At 39.3% G+C, this 20,039-nt stretch overlaps 2 protein-coding genes across 2 annotated transcripts; one reads left to right on the top strand and one right to left on the bottom strand.

Moving 5' to 3' along the window:
• Positions 1-185: 185 nt before the first annotated feature.
• On the bottom strand, positions 186-5,672 carry trim35-28 (tripartite motif containing 35-28). Its single transcript, XM_073486018.1, has 6 exons — positions 5,019-5,672; positions 3,577-3,672; positions 3,203-3,433; positions 3,093-3,115; positions 2,271-2,389; positions 186-2,087 (listed from the first exon to the last, which is right to left on the bottom strand). Exons 1-6 carry the CDS (start codon positions 5,439-5,441, stop codon positions 1,552-1,554), a joined length of 1,428 nt encoding a protein of 475 aa, XP_073342119.1. The 5' UTR covers positions 5,442-5,672; the 3' UTR covers positions 186-1,551.
• Positions 5,673-16,594: 10,922 nt separating this feature from the next.
• Positions 16,595-19,298, top strand: cxcr3.1 (chemokine (C-X-C motif) receptor 3, tandem duplicate 1). The gene is made up of 3 exons (XM_073485981.1): positions 16,595-16,661; positions 17,551-17,946; positions 18,049-19,298. Exons 2-3 carry the CDS (start codon positions 17,560-17,562, stop codon positions 18,796-18,798), a joined length of 1,137 nt encoding a protein of 378 aa, XP_073342082.1. The 5' UTR covers positions 16,595-16,661; positions 17,551-17,559; the 3' UTR covers positions 18,799-19,298.
• The last annotated feature ends 741 nt before the right edge of the window (positions 19,299-20,039 follow it).

The raw sequence follows: 20,039 nt of genomic DNA, 5'->3' as shown, positions 1-20,039 counted from the left end.
TTTTACTTGTACTTGAGTACATTTATTGCCAGAGAATAACTTGTGATACTCAAGTACATTTAATGTCAGATACTTTAAGACTACTCATAAAGGTAACTTTCACTTTTACAAAAGAAATACATCAACACAGGGCAGGGTCACATTGACCCATGGAGGCAACAGGAGGCTTAATGAAACAAAAACAATTTTGATTTTCACAATTTAATGAGCAACTGTTCATATTTAGTGAACACATTCAGATTTGTGCATACACAGATTCAGAGCAGTAGTAGTAGTTTATACCAGGGGTGGGACAAATGTATCGATACACTGGTGCCATATACTTTATTGTTATTACAACATTTACACTAGAATGACGGCACACGTGGACATTGTCAAGTTAGAGTCAGTGTGTGTGATAAAGAGCCACTAAGCTAAGACTCTCTAAACGTTTTTATACATTGTCATCTCAGTTCATGTCAAATTCTGTGGATCTGACACCACACATTGTATTTTTCAGTTAGGAAAATATCGTGCTGTATCGTTACACGATTGTCTTGCGACGTGACGATTATTGCAGAATCACTGTATCCTGATACTGTCATCGTTGGAAATTTATCGTGAATTGTATCATTGAGAGTGACCCTGTTCCACCCTTAGTATATCCTACTGCAAAATATTGTCTTGCTGTGTTCAGCTGAGGGTGACCACTTCCTGGCCACACTTTTTTGTAGTGAGTGACGGACAGCAAGCAAATAAAATAATCTCAAATCTGACAAACCAGCACAGTTAACATTTTCGACCACAGTATTTGAGAATCAACAAAAAATCCTATAAAAGTAGTAAAACAATTTGTATCTAAAGCACATATTCCAAGCGTTAATCCATTCTTTTGATTTCTGATAGATTGGAAGATAACACGTATCTACTAACATTATCCCCAGTAGCCCAAAAGCAACTTAAATTATATTCACACTCATTTTCTAATTCCCTCCAGCACAATGCTAAATAAATAGAGCGCCTTAATTTATCTCTTCAATCTTTATCAGTTTTGTCTGCCAGCATCAGCCATGCAGCCACTTATTTTGGTGTCATTTTGGACTGGTCAGTCCTGCTTCCTCCAGCTAAGGCACATCTAAAAAAAAATGTGGTGTTCATTATCATCTGCTGACAGCCAGAAAGTCACTGCCTGCCTGCATGTTTCAAAGTTGTTTTCAAGCATCGATCTGCAAGTTTCATACCTGCCGTACTGTATACGCTTTAAGCCAGCCTCATAATTTACATTTTTTATTTTACTGAAACGTAATTTTTGAGAAGCGTTTAGTTGTTAGTAATTTAATTTTAGGACATTTATGTCACATTTGACATGTTTATCTATATTCTGATTAGATTTTTTTATTATTACCGTGATTGGATTTTAATCCTTTCTTAGATTTACTTAAATTCATTTTCATCCCAGTTTGACTGGTAAAGTTGAGTTTATCTTGCATGTAAAAAAGTGTGTTAGTTGAAAAAATATATATATATATATATTTTCAATCAACAGCAATCCCTCTGCAGTAAACTCGCCCATCATGAGGTGTGTACAGCTATTTTTCCTGGAGCCAGAATCATTGGCGTATTATGGAGCCCAGGGCCAAAAATAGGAAACATCTTCTCATCAAACTTGTGTGTTAAAGTAACCAGGTGCTTTGCCGTTCCCCCATCCCAAAACGACACCTCTCCCTTATCCATATTTAGCTTGATGCGGATCTTTTCAGGACGCTGCTGCACCTGCAGCTCTGTACGTTCAGGTGTAGAGGCGGTGTACACCCCTTTGCTCAGTCCTATCGACCAAACACCGCGGCTTGTAGAGAGCGTGAACTTCTTTTTACGGGTCACTGACTCTTTGCACACTCCCACAATCCACCTGGGGTTGTCACCAACAATGACATCCCATCGGTGTTTCCCAGCGGTGTAACCTTCAACACCCAGGACAAACACGCAGGGATCAAAGCGCTCCGGGTTGTCGGGGGCGGTCAGCCGCTCGGCGCTTTCCTTCACACTGGTCAGGTCAGCATTCAAGCTCAGCCAAGGAGAGGCTGAGTTCGGATTCAACACCACAGGATCTGCACGCACGAAAAGACAAGACGCAACTGTGTCATACCATTTGTTGAATATACTGACAAAGATTTTCAAGTCACACACAATGTTTATAGGCTTAAGAAGGCTGGTATTTTGTGCAAATATTCAAATCAGTTCCCCAAACCAAATCAACACTCCCATCCACTCCTAGAGTGTAATTTACTCACTATATTTGACGTGGGCCTGCATGTTCTTCCAGATCTTGTAGCTCAAAGCACCGACATGCTTTCCCATATTTAAAAGAGAGTCATCAGAAAGCCGTGGGTCCTCACGAGTCCACTGGGCTCTAGAGCAAAGATGGCAGCATTTAAAGTAACAAGAGAGAGGGGTGTCACAATTCTCCAAATCCACAATTTAAACTTTTTTTTCAGCACCGACGGCGATGCCATTGTTAGACTATTGAGTCTTGATTTGTGAAGATCAACAGAAAGGTTTACATTTTCAGATTCTTCATTAAAAAGATATCAAGTGTGAGATAACCACTTTATCTTTTGGCGGGGAAAAAACTGTAATGGCTATCACACTAAGGCCATGTGGTCAAATTTAAATAATACATATAACTTTAATAATAATATTTCCAAAAACCCTTTTTGCAACATCAAAATGTTGTTTTGTCTGGACATGCGCCAGATGGTAGGCGAGGTAGAGAGAGAAAAAAACACTGGGAGAATCACCGAACCTGCTTTTGATTTTGATAATTTAACTCTGATGCTCTGATTATCGTCTTGATGGATTTTGAATTTAGAATTAAAATCCTGACACCCCTTACAAGAAACATCTGTAAATCAACAAAACAGCAGAAACCTGGATAACACAGATCTTCATGAGAGCTAAATGGCCAAAATGTGCAACTGTGCAGTGCAAAGTGTGTTTGAAAAATACAACAATCATGGAAAATATATGGTGAAATGTACTTTCTGGCCTACGTTGAAGTGCATATTCAGTACACAATATCTGTGATTGCTTCTTGTACTGTGAGTTTTACTTACTTTCTTTTTAAATTCTGGAAATTCTAAAACACAAAAGAGAGTAAATTGAGATTAGTTCAGTGCAACTTTGAACAGTATTGATAAGTCGGGGACGAGCTGCCCTCTCTTACCTTCAGGAGGGGTAGGTCCTCGTTACCCATCTCTTTCTTCAGCGTGTCGATGAGCTCCTTCAGATTGACAACGTCCTTGTTTGTGTTGGCGATCAGCTCCTGTATGGCAGCAATCTTCTCCTCCTCCTCAGCCGCCAGGGCTTTTAGACGCAGAGCTTCTTCTGTCACGAGCGCCGTGTGCAGCCTCTCAAACTCTGCCTTGATCTGCTTCTCCGCCTGTCCGGCTTGATACTGCATTAAGCAAGAGAAAGACATTTTTCTCACGTTAAAGATATGTATTAAATAAAATCTGTGCAGCGTATGCGGTCTTTTTGCTCAGCATGGAGAGTTTCCTTTTTCTCACTGAACAATGTGAGATGTGACAGTAACTTTACCTTGATGTATTCCACTGCGTTGTTTAGTTTATGTGTCGTTTTCTTGTACGACTCCACTTTCTTCTCAAAAATCTGGACTTTGAAGCCCAGTTCCCTCTGCAGGGTGAAAAAACAGGAAATGAGCTCACCAAAAGCAAACGTCACATGATGTTTCAGAACAGTATTACGCCAGTATTATATTATTATCTATATTCTATAAACCTGTATTCACACTGGGTACTGGAAAGGACACAGTCATTAGACTGAGCCATACCTCACAGCAGGCTTATGCAATTATTTTTTTAAGAAGGGCCAGATTTGAAGGGTCCGCACTTCAACATTCCCAGTGACTGATCTGTAAAGCTCTGAATTTAAATGTGTTTTCGTTCTCCACGTTGCTTATGACACATTATAGTAACAAAAAGGACAAGAAAAGAATGCAGCTCTTTAATGTTAGAAGTAGGTTGTTATTGTGATTCTCATGAATGTCCTCTGCTTAAACAGCCTGGGTGAAAACCTTTTAATGAAATGTGAGTATCTTGTGCTTAGCAACAGATACAACTAATGAATGAGCTACTAACCTAAAAAAATGATCAAAGGGCCACAATGAGGTTGTTAAAGCGCTGCGCAGTTACATTGTGTTTGTCTTACTGTCCTGTCCTGTTCTAGTGTATCTACAGTCTCTGTCTCTTGCACTACTCCGTTATGCTCACGTTCAGTTGAGGACCTTATGTGTTGTAGTGTCTTCTGTGGCAACAAAGGCCTCTGGGAGAAACCATTTCTTTACAAATGTATTCTTGTATATAGATGAGTTGATAATAAAGATGGTCCGAGTCTTCACTAATGTTATTAGACTCCTGTACTTTTGCTGCTACGGGTCAAAGTCCAAAAATACCTGCTGTAAATGGCCTTGAAATAACTGATATCAACTACAGAGTTATAATAAACCCATTGGATCTGTGTAGTAAATCAATAATAATATCAGAACATATTATTTTGTGAAATTATAATTAAGTGTTTGTTAGAGTTTGAGAAGACTTTATACTTTTACTCAACTATTATTTTAATACCAGTGGCTTTACTTGTAACTGAGTAATATTTCAGTAATGTAACTGCACTCGATACTGATTGTAACTGGTAATAATAATTTTATAATACTGTGACACCATGAAAATCTCACAGTTCTAGTACACTTATTTTTAGTTTTATTTTCAAACCTGATGATTTTATGACTATGACTCTCTTATTTTGGTGCTGTAATGTGGATCTTAGTTTCTTACAAATAAAAAATATAGTTTGTGTGCATCTACAATAATCCCAATTAGCCAACAGCAGTTGAAATAAAGTTGTTGATTCTTCCCTGGTGTTTACCTGAAGCCAAGTGCCATCAAGGAAATATTATTTTTTAAGGAAATAAATGCTTTGGCACAACACCAGGTGGACAACAGGTGAGATCAGCTTACCTTACACACCGGCGCTCCATCTCTCAGGGAAAGCAGCCTGTGTGTGTTGTGCAGAGTGACACAGTCCACACACACAGGCTCCTCGTCCTTCTCACAGTACAGCTCCAGAGGCTTCAGGTGCAGGTTACAGCAGTCCTCACCGGCACCTTCTGGTTTCGGCCTCGTGCTTGCAGTTTTCAGGTAGGTCTCAGAGGCGTCTTTGAGCGCACGGTTGGCGATGACCTGCGCTTCCTCAAAAACCTCCCTGCACAAGGCACACCTCTTATTGTACTGCATACTCTTCTCATGACACTCCCGACAGAAGCTGTGGGTGCAGGGCAGCAGTACGGGGTCCCTGAAGATGCCCTGACACACGGGGCAGGTGAGGTCCTTCTGGAGGGGCTCACGCTCCTCCGGCATGTCTTCATCCATACCGTCAGCCATGGCTCCACACGGGCCCTGTTTACTTTCGTTTTTGGCAAAACGACAAACTGAGAAAAAATACGCGCTTCCCTGGCTGTGTGTGATATGTCGAGGCTTCACCAGTTTACTTACGCTTACAAAAGACGAAAAAAAAGTTTCAGAGACAGGCTGAGAGAGGAGGAAAACACACAAACTGTGTGGTCACAAGTTCGTTTCGGAGCAGCACTGAAGGGCTGAGTCCTTTTCCGTGTTTCAGCGACAGACAGGAAAACTGATCTGGGTTTATACAACACCACCCTCTAGTGGATCTGGAGGCTGTGACAGAAATATGATTAGTTCATCATGTGGACGTGAGTCAAAGTGTTAAAGGGGCACTCTGTTTGAAGCTGGAAAGGTGGCAGGGTCCGCCACATTTAAACAAAGTAAAACAATATGAAACTGTTGTTGTTCTTTAAGGTCAGTTTGTTTTTATTCAGTCATGAAAACAAAGAGAGTTTGTTTATTTAGTTTGTTTTGGCATTAAAAAAAATCAGTCAATAATGATATTTCTCTTCTGATTAAAAATTCTTCCCCCAAAACTACATAGTGCGCTTTTTAATATTACTGCTGCTTTAATGTCTATGTTGCATTTTGCTGTTGTTGATGTTTACGTTCAAGCTAATTTTGAACCACACAATATATTGCTGGGTAGTTTAATCTACAGTGCATTACATCCTGTAAGATCATCATGTTTATCTTAAAAGCGTGTTTTCTCAACCCATGAAAGAACACTTAATCTTTGTTCGTAAAAAAAAACAAAACAAATCACATTAAAAATCACAACATTTGGAAATATATGGTTTTCACATGAGAGCAAGGATAAAAAAACTTGAATCTAAAAAGTAACTAGCTAAAGCTGTCAGACAAATGTAGTGGGGTAGAAAGTACAATATTTCCCTCTGAGAAGTAGTGGAGTATAAAGTTGTATAAAATGGAAACACTTCAATTGAGTACAAATACCTTGAATTTGTACTTTAGTATAGTACTAGAGTAAATTTATTTAGTTACATTTCTTCACTATGGAGGTGTGCACAACCCCCCCAAAACTAAACTAAAATAATAATAATAAAATTACAGTCATATTTCAGTATAAAAGTAAAGATATCATGGTTAAATATTACTTTGGTAAAAGTGGAAGTCACTCATCATACAAATAGGACTTGAGTAAAAGTCTAAAAGTATCTGATTTTAGATGTAGTATCAAAAGTAGAAGTAAATTATACATATATATGTATGCATATAAAAGATACATCGATTATCGTCTCGGCCGATTACTAGATCCAGTGTTCAGCATTTTTCTGATTATTAGAATCAGTGTTTTTTTGTTTGTTTTTTTTACCTGATGATAAAATAAGTTAATTAAAATATGCACTCATTTGAAAAGTGACTAGTATCGAAAGTTATTAAATTAATTGAGTAAAAAGTGCAATAGTTGCTGTTTTCATTTGGCAGGATGCTGTTAAAAAACAAGCCATTTTTCAAAGATGTAATCAAAAATCATCAATCAACTAATCCTCAACAGTGACTTATTTTTTCGAAACATTTTGGTAATTTGATTACATTATTAAACTTACTAAATACATGTATTCTGTTACTACCCAACCCTGGTCACAATGATGTATAAACAAACAAAGGCCTCGACAGGTGCTTGGCCTCCCGTATAGAGACACGCTTCACTCTACACACCAACAGTTTCCCACATACCATGACAGTACTCAGACACACCATGACACGAACATAAACATGAGTCTGAACTTGACAGTTTCATTTTTGCCCACACAGGACAGACCATGCCAGCTTGCACTCCTGCTGGTCTGAGATAACACAACAGTTGCTGTATCACTGTGCTGCATCATGAGAGAGTAAAGACAACTCTCTGTCTTCCTCTTTCAGCAGAGCAGACTGAATGAGGGCACCAACTGGATTCTCAGGGGCTTCTTGAAGATTAAGAAGTTTAGGTTGACTTGTGTTAGTTATTTTCATCTGTGTTGCAGCCCATGTAGGAACGTTTTTTCTGCATTTTGGACAGAGGGCAATTAGTTTTCTTTTTAGATTTTTTGGGTGGGTGTCATCTTTTAGTATCCTTCGGGCTCTGTGCAGACATCTCACTTCACCGATGTCTCTGATGCTCTGTAGATGGTTACCAGTGATGTTCTAGTCAGTTTTAATCACCCGCTGTAGAGCCTTCCTGTCCTGGGCTGTGCACGAATCATGCAAGTTTGTGATGTTTCCAGTCAGGATGCTTTCTATTGCTTCTCTGTAAAAGTTGACCAGAATCTTGATTCAGAACTAAGCCTTCCTAAGTTTCTATAGGAAGTAAAACCTTGTCTGGTGGTAATGTTACATTTTAAGTATATGGTGTATAGAAGCACAGGTTCAAAACCTTTCTGTTATCAGTCTCACTTCTCTTTGCAGTGGCTGCTTAGACTTTAGATATTATGCGTGTCAAATTACTGGCACATCACAACTCCTTAAACCTCCATATATTATTTGACAAACAAAAATGTAAGCTACGGGTTAACCCTATCCCTAAAAAAATAGATAAAAGATCAGTTCATGCTGCAAGTATATCCAGCAGGTGGAGCTAGAGTGCTAATATGAGACATAGTTACTATGGGGTCATCTTTTGCCCTGCTATAGTAACACAGCAAAATACAAACCACATGGTCAATGTGTTACCACGACATCATGTGTAATAGAGGTGAGCTCTTTGTTTGTGTGTCTGTCCTTTTGTTCTTTGCAACCACAAGCTCAGAATCAGTGCATGGCCTTTACCTTGGTCTACATTTGTGCTTGCTACCTGGAGCCATCACAGGTGGGCATGAAGGAGGGTGTTGTTTCCATATGTGTTTGTTAATATTATATACTAAAACTCAGACATCCTGATATACTGTAAAGGCCTGAAAAGGGATATTTTGGTCTTTATTTTCCTTGTGTTCTGTGGGTTTGTATATTAAAGATGAATGTGTAGCAGGTGTTCAAAAACAGTTCATCACATTTAAACCACAACAGGAAGGTGCAATGTTATTTGAGTGTTGTATGGGTTGCTGTGCCCCTCTCTAACCAGACAGATACCCCTGCATGGTACTCAAAGTGTCTGTACACTTTGATTTCACTTTGACAGCAGGATTGGACTTTCCACTGGTGCAGCTCCAATATGTAGCAATAGCAGCACATTATAATAAGTTTGACTAAATCAAAATATTAAGTTTATTCCTGTCACAAAGCGGGGAATTTTGTGTACTGTCAGCACAAAATGTATTTTAAAAAAGCTACATTTCAGTCATCTTTTGCCTACTAAGTCAAAAATCGGTATTTTTGTCACTTATTTTTGAGGAACTATGCATGCTTCATTGTAAAATATAAAAGGTGACAAAATGGTTGCTGAGCGTAACAGCAGTAAATGTCACACAGGAAATCCACAAGGGTGCTAAAGGCTCTTTTGGCATACAAGTGAAGACATACCACTGCAAAAATCAAATGTCTTCGTGGGAGTCTGGCCCTTTCTTGGGGCTTTACAGCAGGGGATGTTTTGTGGTCTTGGCGCGGCTGGTTTGAAACTTTCGGGCAAACATTTCACGAATTAACCAAAGTGACATTGGCAGTGATGATTCAGTGACTATGAGATGCTGATCTGACAGTTTTCAATATCCGGGGTGGCTATCCCTTTAAAACCTTTCGGTGTGTTAGGCCATAGATCAGTGTTACAATATAAAATCAAAGGTAGTATCACGACCGAGCTCATGGCTGGACAAAGAAGGAGAAACCACTCATGAATTGTACTTAAAAATGATTTTATTGTTCAGCCACAAACACTGTAACTCGAGAACAATGTGCTTAAATACCACAACAGCGGCCACCAACATAGAAACTCCTCTACTGTATCCTGTCCATCCTTAAATCTCTGCAGCCTTGGAATCAAAGGAAGCATCGTAAAAAAAACTAGATCATAGTGGGTATAAGCAGAGATATAAAGTCCAGCCCAGTTGCAAGAATAAATGTTGCAGCTGTACGTTTCTGCAAACCACAGATACGTTAAATCTGTATGCTTCAGACGTTTCTTATCAACATTTCTATAATACGGGTCTTATCATGTTCTGATGACATGTATATGAGCTAACTGTCATGTCAGCAGGGGATTGAGGTGGCATAATAGCTATGGTGAGACAGCTAAACTAAACTAAAACAGGAAAACACATGACACAATGAAAACTAGGGCTGGAAAGCAAGACACTAAGGTACTGAGAGAGGAGAACAGACACTAGAGGATAAAACAACGAGAAACAGGTGACAGGACTCAAGCTAATTGCACAGACGGCAGGACACCGAAGGCAAGGAATGAGTTGATCTGAAACGAGACAAGAAATGAGTATTTTACAATAAAACAGGAAACAAAACCTAAGAAACGAGACAGGATGTGGTACAGGACACTTCCTACTTTAAAGCGAAGCAAAACAATATAGAGACAAAGTGTTTAAAGCCATATCTGTGCTTTGCGGACACATGGCTATATGGCTAACGAACATAAAACCAAAGGGATCTTATGAAAATGTGCATTAACCGAGGCAAAACATTTTAAAAATAAAAAATCTGTAAAAACTTCTGGCACTGTGCTTATACAACAACTTCCAAGAACTTCTGAACGAAGATTCATGGAGTTATTTTATATCTACATTCAGGTCCATAAATATTGGGACATCGACACAATTTTCTTCTTTTTGACTCTATGCACCACTACAATGGATTTGAAATGAAACTAACGAGATGTGCTTTAACTGCAGACTTTCAGCTTTAATTTGAGGGTATTTACATCCAAATCAGGTGAACGGTGTAGGAATTACAACAGTTTCTATATGTGCCTCCCACTTTTTAGGGGACCAAAAGTAATGGGACAATTGACTCAAAAGCTATGTCATGGACAGGTGTGGGCTATTCCTTCGTTATGTCATCATCAATTAAGCAGGTAAAAGGTCTGGAGTTGATTCCAGGCGTGACATTTGCATTTGGAATCTGTCGCTGTTACCTCTCAATATGAGATCCAAGGAGCTGTCTCTGTCAGTGAAGCAAGCCATCATTAGGCTGAAAAATCAAAACAAACCCATCAGAGAAATAGCAAAAACATTAGGTGTGGCCAAATCAACTGTTTGGAACATTCTTAAAAAGAAAGAATGCACCGGTGAGCTCAGCAACACCAGAAAGACCTGGAAGACCACAGAAAACAACTGTGGTGGACTACAGAAGAATTCTTTCCCGCAAGAAAAACCCCTTCATAACAGTTGGCCAGATCAACAACACTCTCCAGGAGGTAGGTGTTTCAAAGTCAACAATCAAAAGAAGACTTCACCAGAGTGAATACAGGGGGTTCACCACAAGATGTAAACTATTGGTGAGCCTCAAGAACAGGAAGACCAGATTAGAATTTGCCAAACAACACCTAAAAAAGCCTTTACAGTTCTGGAAGAACATCCTATGGACAGATGAGACCAAGATCAACTTGTACCACAGTGATGGGAAGAGAAGAGTGTGGAGAAGGAAAGGAACTGCTCATGATCCAAAACATACCACCTCATCAGTGAAGCATGATGGTGGTAGTGTCATGGCGTGGGCATGTATGGCTGCCAATGGAACTGGTTCCCCTGTATTTATTGATGATGTAACTGCTGACAAAAGCAGCAGGATGAATTCTGAAGTGTTTCGAGCAATATTATCTGCTCATATTCAGCCAAATGCTTCAGAACTCATTGGACGGCGCTTCACAGTTCAGATGGACAATGACCCAAAGCATACTGCAAAAGCAACCAAAGAGTTTTTTAAGGCAAATAAGTGGAATGTTATGCAATGGCCAAGTCAATCACCTGACCTGAATTCGATTGAGCATGCATTTCACTTTCTGAAGACCAAACTGAAGGGAAAATGCCCCAAGAACAAGCAGGAACTGAAGACCGTTGCCGTAGAGGCCTGGCAGGGCATCACCAGGGATGAAACCCAGCGTCTGGTGATGTCTATGCCTTCCAGACTTCAGGCTGTAATTGACTGCAAAGGATTTGCAACCAAGCATTAAACATTGAAAGTTTGATTTATGATTGTTTAGTTTGTCCCATTACTTTTGGTCCCTTAAAAAGTGGGAGGCACATATAGAAACTGTTGTAATTCCTGCACCGTTCACCTGATTTGGATGTAAATACCCTCAAATTAAAGCTGAAAGTCTGCAGTTAAAGCACATCTTGTTCGTTTGACTGTAGTTATATTAGCTATATTACATATGTTATAGGTTCACATTTTGTCCAGAACCTTAATGTTTAGGGAGATGGTGGGGTTCTGTCGGCCGCTCCATGATGTATGGAGAACAGACAGCAATAATTCCACAATATTCTCAGGAAGTGACATACACCTGTAATACCTGCTTGTCAGAATGGGGAAACTGAAATGAGAAAGATTTTTTTCTTATGAAAGAATACAATAAAGAATGCCATTTAAGATATGAAAGAAGGGGATGAAAAATATTGGCTTAAATGGGGAAGGTATCTTCATTTATTTGTTTATTTATTTATTTATTTATTTTATTATTTGGTCAGGTCAAGTCCAGGTACCAGTTCTCCTTCTGGCCACTGCACAGGTGCCCTTGAGAAAGACACTGAGGTGCTTAGATGCTGACTATGGCAGCGACATGTCTATGGGTCCTGTGTGTGTGTGTGCACGTGTGTGTATTTAAGGCATATGAGAGTAATGACTCACAACGATAAAGTTTAAAAAAATTTCCCCTGTGTCGGATTAATAAAGTACTTTCTCATAAGTGCACAGGATGAAGGGCAAAGTGGAAGCACATAAATCATAAATAGCCTGCTTTACAGTGGATTTATTTATGTTGTTGTATTTGTTTTCTTAATTTAATCTCTACGAAGTCACATTATTGATAATTGAATTATTGTTTACTCCCCTTGTTTTTGTTTACACATGGAGGGGAGGGAACACTGGAGAAGGACAGTGTTTGTAAACTGGACTGTTGTTCTTTTTGTTGTTGTTTTTTTATATTGAAAAATAAAAACTGAAAGTAATTTAAAAAACTAACTTTACAGACTGAGCCTTCAGGCAGCTACTGATAGCGAGTGGTATTTATTTATATCAAGCTGCAACACACTCACTAGAAGAGATGTTACCTAACCTGATCTGAAACCAGAATCCATACTGTCAAAAGGATTTCTCTCAGAGATTTAAGATATGAACCCCGTCCTTTTTCTTTCTGTTTGCCAGAAAGCTTGTAACAACCAGATTTTATGTCAGGACTCAAACATTTCAACGCACTACTACCGTCTCTTGACAGGGCCTTCAGTGTGTTATGGTTCAAATGTTAGTGGCACACTAACCTCCAATGTGGTGACATCAACCACCACGATTCATACCAGAAACTGCAAAAAGGAGGAGGGGTTCAAACTGAGAGGCACAGGAAACCACTTTTGCAGGTGTTCACACAGCAGTGAAGGGGAAATCTCAAGCTGCTCTGATATTTTGTCTCTTTACTGACGTTCATTAACAGAAAATAATTAATCTTCCAAAAGTAATTTCATCTTCATCTTACATCAATGTGATCTGTCCCACCACAATCATTACAGGAAGTAGAAGAAAGGGCACTACACTGTCTGATATGATCAGTTGCCATTCACACATAGTAACGTGACAACCAACACTATAGTACAACAGAATAGGAATCAAAACTACTTTTTTGGTATTCTTGTTCTTCCACTTCCCCTGAATCACATGTTGCCATAGTTTCATACTTTAAAACAAAACCTAAATGTAGGCGCACACTGGCAACATAACAAACACACTGGAAAGATTTTCTATCGACGAAAGACTAAAATAACTAAAATAAATAGTGTGGTGCCAATAGTGACACACATACACTTTAGCAGGTGGTGATGAAAATTTAAAACCCTTTTCTTGTGTAACACTTAGCTACACTGTAGCTGAGACAGGAAAGGCCTATGACTGTGGGTTTTGCTGGTTTTAAAGTCATCAAAGAAGAAACAGAACACGTCAGTGGCTACTGGACCACATTGAGGCTGTTGACATTCCATACCGCTTTATGCTTTCAAGTAATGAATCATCCTTCTCCAAACATCTGAAAACTTTAATGTCTCTTGAGAGTTTTAGTAAGTACATTTTAACCCTGAAAGTCCAACACACAGCATTTCACAGCTCAAACATACATCATGCATGCTGTCATCAGTTTATGCAAAATGATTAGAGTAAATGTTAATCACATTTTCCGTTTCCGGCAGTGTTTTTTCTAATGTCGTGGGTTGAAAATGTCACTATACTTTGCGCTTCATGGCCAGATGCTTGCACTTCCATCAGCATCTCTAACCACAAGAAATGCATCAAGACTGCAGAACAAGACAGGAAAGAAAAGGTGTGAAAAAAACAGGAAAACAAAATAAAACCTTTCCCCTGGCAATAGGAGGGAGGGGAAACAGACAAGACACTTCAAGCCCCATTCTGTTGCAGGTCTCATGTTTGCACGGTTGAGCAATGCCAAAAAAAAGAGGTGTGATAACATCTTGAGGTTTTTCTTGAGGAGAAGAGAGCTAATCTATGAGACGGTTTCTGAAAATGATTTAGGGAGAGATTTGACACTGATAAAAGGTGTATAAATAGCATCAGAGGTTTTGAAATTCATTCAATTTACTTTTACATTCAGTGTTTTGAGATAAAATACGTTGTGTGAACATATCGAGTACATTTGCATCCTCAAAGAATATTCAAATGCTTTAGGACTACTAGACTAACCCCACAGGATCCTTTTCATATAAAACCAAAGAGCTGAAGCAAAAACAGGAAGAAGTTCATTCATTATTTTCATTCATTCTGTTTCAGCAGTATAGTCTAATAACAAGTTTACTGTTTGTCATAGGTGCGAGCACATACTGTTCCAGTACATCTTTTTTCCGTCACCACAAGAACAAACCTCTGGTGAACAGCATGACCACACTGCTCACTGCTCTATATGCACAATCAAAGGAAACAAAACATGCAATCTTACAATTTTCACTTATCTCTGTCTTTCTAATGGTGAGACACAAAATGAGATGAGCTCTTGCATTTAATAACTTTAATCTGTATTTCTTACAAATATACTTGGATAGTGGTTTCATGCAATAAATTCTGGTTTACTTTCATGTGTATAGAGTATATTACTGATTTAGATTTTAGGTGCATCACTTATGATCCTTTAAAGAAACATCATGTAGAAATTGGCATTTTGTGCTGTTTGGCAGTGCGGTTATTTCACTTATTTAGTAAAATAAATGTAATCAAACAAAAAACAAATAGGTTTATAAAAGCTTATTTATGTATTTATTTCTTCTCAATATAAAACACCACTCCAATCACTTTTAAACAGCGAAATACTGACAGCCAGACTAAAAAAGAAAATTAACTTAAAACACATACAAATCATCCGAGTCATCATGTCTCAAGTCCAGGCCGAGTCTCAAGTGATTTATTTTCTGTAAAACAACGACTTGAGTTTACAACTCTGCTAAATTTGAAATTCAGAAATATAATTAATTCAATGACAGCTCTATTGACTGTAACATTTAAAACACATTAGCATGCCAGCATGGTGTGAGCACACACATGAATTAATTAAAAACTGAAACTAAAAAAGAGAGATCATTCATGCGTCAAATCTCTTCAAATGGCTGGCTCTTCGTGATGGCTGGTTAGACACCACATTAGACATGTGGTCACTAAAGGAAGTTAAAGATCATTTCTGGAAAACATAGGCAGCCTGAAAGTCAAATCCGTCACATACACCTGAGAGTGCACGCAGTTGTTCAGTGAATGTAGATGAAACTGATAAGTGAAGAAGTGTTAATCATCAGCTTCTTTAGAAAAAGTACCAGCCTACTCATGCAGTGCAATGTTTTATGCACTTTTCACTGACTCATATCTTTACATTGATTTAAAGCCCCTTTCTAACATCGGAGCAGAGCACGGCTTGGAGTGTCTGAGTTAGTTTAACAAACAAACAGGTTTGTAGTCCCTTTATGCTAATCACAAAACAGAAATTAAACAGATGGATTAATAAAATAATATATATATAGTATAATATTTTTTTTATTGGAGAAAGGAGGATAAGTTTAGGATTCTTACAGCCTGGGGAAATAAGCTGCTCTGTAGTCTAGTGGTACAGCAGTGGATACTTCTGTATCACTTGCCACCAGATACATCTGCATCAGTCACTACCGGATACTTTTGCATCACTCGCCAGCCTCACCACGGATACTTCTGCATCACTCGCCAGCGGATACTTTTGTATCACTCACCACGGATATTTCTGCATCACTCGCCAGCGGATACTTCTGTGTCATTTGCCACTGGACACTTCCGCATCACTTGCCAGGAGGTTCCTCTGTATCACTTGCCACTGGATACATCTGCATCACTTTCCAGTGGATACTTCTGTATCACTCACCACAGTTACTTCTGTGTCATTTGCCACTGGACACTTCTGCATCACTTGCCAGGAGGTTCCTCTGTATCACTCACCACTGGATACATCTGCATCACTCGCCAGTGGATACTTCTGCATCACTCGCCAGCGGATACTTCTGTATCACTCGCCAGCGGATACTTCTGCATCACTCGCCAGCAGATACTTCTGTATCACTCTCCACTGGATACTTCTGTGTTGCTTGCCGGATGACAGCATGGTGAACAGGCCGTGGCTCGAGTGGTTATCATGTTCTAGTATCCTTCAGGCTCTGCAGTGGCACCTCACCTCACCAATATCACTGATAATTGGTAGTTGGGTACCAATGTTTGATTCAGTGATTCATTCAGTGTTTCAATGAATGTAGCGAAACAAGAATGATTAAAAATTATGTGTCAACATAAAACTCAATTATCAAACTCATATTTAAAGAGAATAAAATGTAAATAGGAATATAAACATGAGGTTTAAATTGCAGGAGCTCTCTCTAAAAGGTAAGTCTCCCTAAATTTACCCTTACAAGACAAACTGGTTGTGCTGCTTTCACAGTAAAATGATGTACATTTTCATACTTCATGCGTGGTGGGAGGTTTTCATTGTTGTCTTCTGCTTCCTCTGTGACAGCTCTTTAGATACTGTTACTGGCAACAGTGGGTCATTAGGCAGAGTTCATCGTAACTGACGACAATATCAGAGGATTAAACGTGGTATGTTTTTACCTTAAGCCTTATTCTTTTGATGATGCATACATTATTATTTAGTTTTGAATACACATGCATATCTCAACAGCTTTTGTACCTCTTTGTGCACGTTTTGTGTGTGTGACCTTATTAACTAATCTAATTAGGTAATAACTAAAGCTAAATTGATGAACCTAAATTGAGCTTTGAACATCTGCTATTTCATTTGCATCGTTGTTCACCCTTTTTGCTGTTTGTTCTGAAACCCATAGTTCACGCTAGGGACCAAAGTGTTTTAGACTCTGATGTGGTCAGTAGCTTGACAGCGTGTCATTCAGTAAAACGTTGTCACATTATGTGAAGGATCAAGCAATGAGACAATGATGGAGCTACAGTCAACTGTTTTTAAAGTTAAAAAATCTGGCTATTGAATCATTTACTGTTACCAAATGATAATGTATGCAGAAATATAAAGATGCCAGTAATGCTAGTATTTATATCTTAGTGCTTCTTCTATCTATATAAAAAGGGAACTGAGATCCTTACGATTCACACATTTAGTCATTTAGTTCATCTGGCAACAAATTCACTTATGTTCGGGATTAAGATCTTTCTCTTCTGATTAAAATGTCTTCCCCTAAACTACATAGTGCACCGTTAAATTGAATAATATTTGAGCAGCATTTTAAGTTGTCCAGAGAATTTCACAGTTCAGTCCATATACTGAAATATGCATCTGCTTTAATGTCATTAAAGACTGTCGGTGTGTAATATATAGATAGATTGATAGATTGATAGAAGGTTAGATAGATAGATGGATATAGATTTGTTTAAAGCTACACAGCACCACCTTGTGGTTCGAAACAGACTACACAGGTCAAATGCTCAAACCAAATGTCCTTTTCTTCTTGTGCAGAGTTCACTGATGGCCAACAGTTTTTCATTTTCCCCGGATGACCTTATCGGTTTGGATGATTTATACGACAATGAGTCTGGTGAATACTTGCCTGACGATTGCTGTGATCGGGGTGATATATGCGACCTGGCAGAGGGCATGCTTTTCGAGGCCATGTTCATCCCAGTTCTGTACTCGATGGCCTTTGTTGTGGGTGTCCTGGGGAACGGGCTCCTGCTGGGAGTTCTGTTTCAGAGCAGGAGGACTTGGAGTGTGACAGACACCTTCATCCTCCATCTGGGTGTGGCAGATGTCCTGCTGCTGGTGACGCTGCCCCTATGGGCTGCACAGGCCCGTCAAGCTCATGGATGGAACTTTGGCACCCCTCTGTGCAAGATCACTGGCGCTGTTTTTACGGTAATAACAGTACATAATAGTATAATAATAGTAAATACGAGTAAATATAATAAGTGGTTGGTTTTTTCACTTATCTTTGGCTGATTTCTTTGTACCTTTCAGATCAACTTCTACTGTGGGATCTTCCTCCTGGCCTGTATCAGTCTGGACCGCTACCTGTCCATCGTCCACGCCACCCAGATGTACTCCCGCAGAAACCCCTGGGTTGTTCACATCAGCTGCTTGGCAGTGTGGCTCTTCTCCCTGTTCCTCTCCATCCCTGACTGGATCTTTTTGGAGGCTCTGACGGATGAAAGAAGGCTAAAAACAGAGTGTGTTCCCAACTACTTAAAGTTTGATAATCTGCCAGATGATGCACTCGAGGTCAGTAGGTCGGTGCATGACTGGCGGCTGGCGTCACGCCTCCTCTACCACATAGTGGGCTTCCTGCTGCCTTCAGCTGTCCTGATCTTCTGCTACTCCTGCATCCTGCGGCAGCTGCGGTGCGGCTCCCAGGGCCTCCAGAAGCAGAAGGCTTTCAGGGTCATCGTGGCCGTGGTGGCGGTTTTCTTTCTCTGCTGGACGCCGTACAACATCACCCTCATGGTGGACACACTTAATTCTGGCAGCAACAACGAGACCTGTGGAGTCAGATCATCTCTGGAGAAAGCCAGGCTAATCACCTCCTCCATAGGTTACCTCCACTGCAGCCTCAATCCCATCCTGTACGCCTTTGTGGGCGTGAAGTTCCGGCGTCAGCTCATGAACATCCTGAGGTCACTGGGCTGCAAGATGAAGACAATCCACCAAACCAGCAGGAGGAGCTCCATTTGGTCCGAGTCTGGTGACACCTCCAACTCCATTGCAGTCTGAGAGAGAGATACAAACCTGAACATGCTTTCAAACTGACTTTAACTGACATGAAGACAGAGACATGTACAGCTGAGTGTGGAATACGTTTCTGTACATTTCCTGTGTAATATAAGCTGAAACAGGCTATGCCTTCTTTCAATTTCCTGTATTTCACAGTGCATTTTTAGGCCTAGATGAACATTAACATGACCACCGGGCAAATAACTTTGCCTGTCTGAGCCTTTAGGTCATACACCTGTAGATGTAGGCAGCAGATCTATTTTTCTTGTATAGCAGAAATAAAATATTATCTTTTTCTGACTCCAAGACAGAACTTTACCATAAATGAATCAGGGCAACATGTAGTATTATGTAGTGTTTTATTACTTATTTTTACTTATTTACTTATTACTTGTTATTATTTGCCATTCAACTGTTACATTACATATTTTACATTACATTTTTACAGTATATTGAATTATATTTTTGTGTATTGAATAAATAAAATTCTATTTTCTGAACCATTAACGTGTGATTTCAACATTTCAGTACTGCAACAGGGTTAAAAGGACAATTTAAAGGACCCCATCGGCAGAATAAATGATGACATTGTACATTTCTGCCAACCAAGGATATGTATTCAATTCATGTGGTGATGCTGTGCTTAAGGTCTGGTTAAGGTACAAAAAAGACTTGGTAAGGATAAGAAAAAGATCACTTTTTGTCATCCAAACATGAAAATTAGGTCATTATCTTGTCTGCCCCATGCCGATGGAATGTCTGGTGAAGTTTCACGGTCCACAAATCCATTTCTGGAGCTTTACGGCAAAACAGTGTTGCAGCATTCTCCTAAACAACTGAAGTAGATGGGGACTTGTTTTAAAATGTAAAAAAAAACACAGAAAGGAAAACATAAAATGGCTCCAGACAGCCCTGATATCCCAATTTGACTCGAAAAAAGACATTATTTACACCCTTGACGCATGGTAGAGCAGCTATAGTGAAGATTTTGGCTTGAAAAAGGGAGCAAACATTGTCTTGTCAAACTTGTCTTGTCAAATTGTCTTGTAATTTGAGATCTCGGGGCTTCCAGAGACTTGGATTACACTGGACAAGCTGTATAGAATCATATTGTGTTTCTTTTTACTTTACTTTTTTAACATTTTAAAACAAATCCCCATCTACGTCAGCTGTTTAGGATATGCTTCATTGCTGTTTTGCTGTGACGCTCCAGAAATGTTTTGTAAACTAGGAAACTTCAC

The sequence above is a fragment of the Pagrus major genome, chromosome 17 (assembly GCF_040436345.1).
Source record: "Pagrus major chromosome 17, Pma_NU_1.0".
Taxonomy (NCBI): domain Eukaryota; kingdom Metazoa; phylum Chordata; class Actinopteri; order Spariformes; family Sparidae; genus Pagrus; species Pagrus major.
The sequence above is the reverse complement of the archived record's forward strand: the minus strand, read 5'-3'. Positions and strand labels throughout refer to the sequence as shown.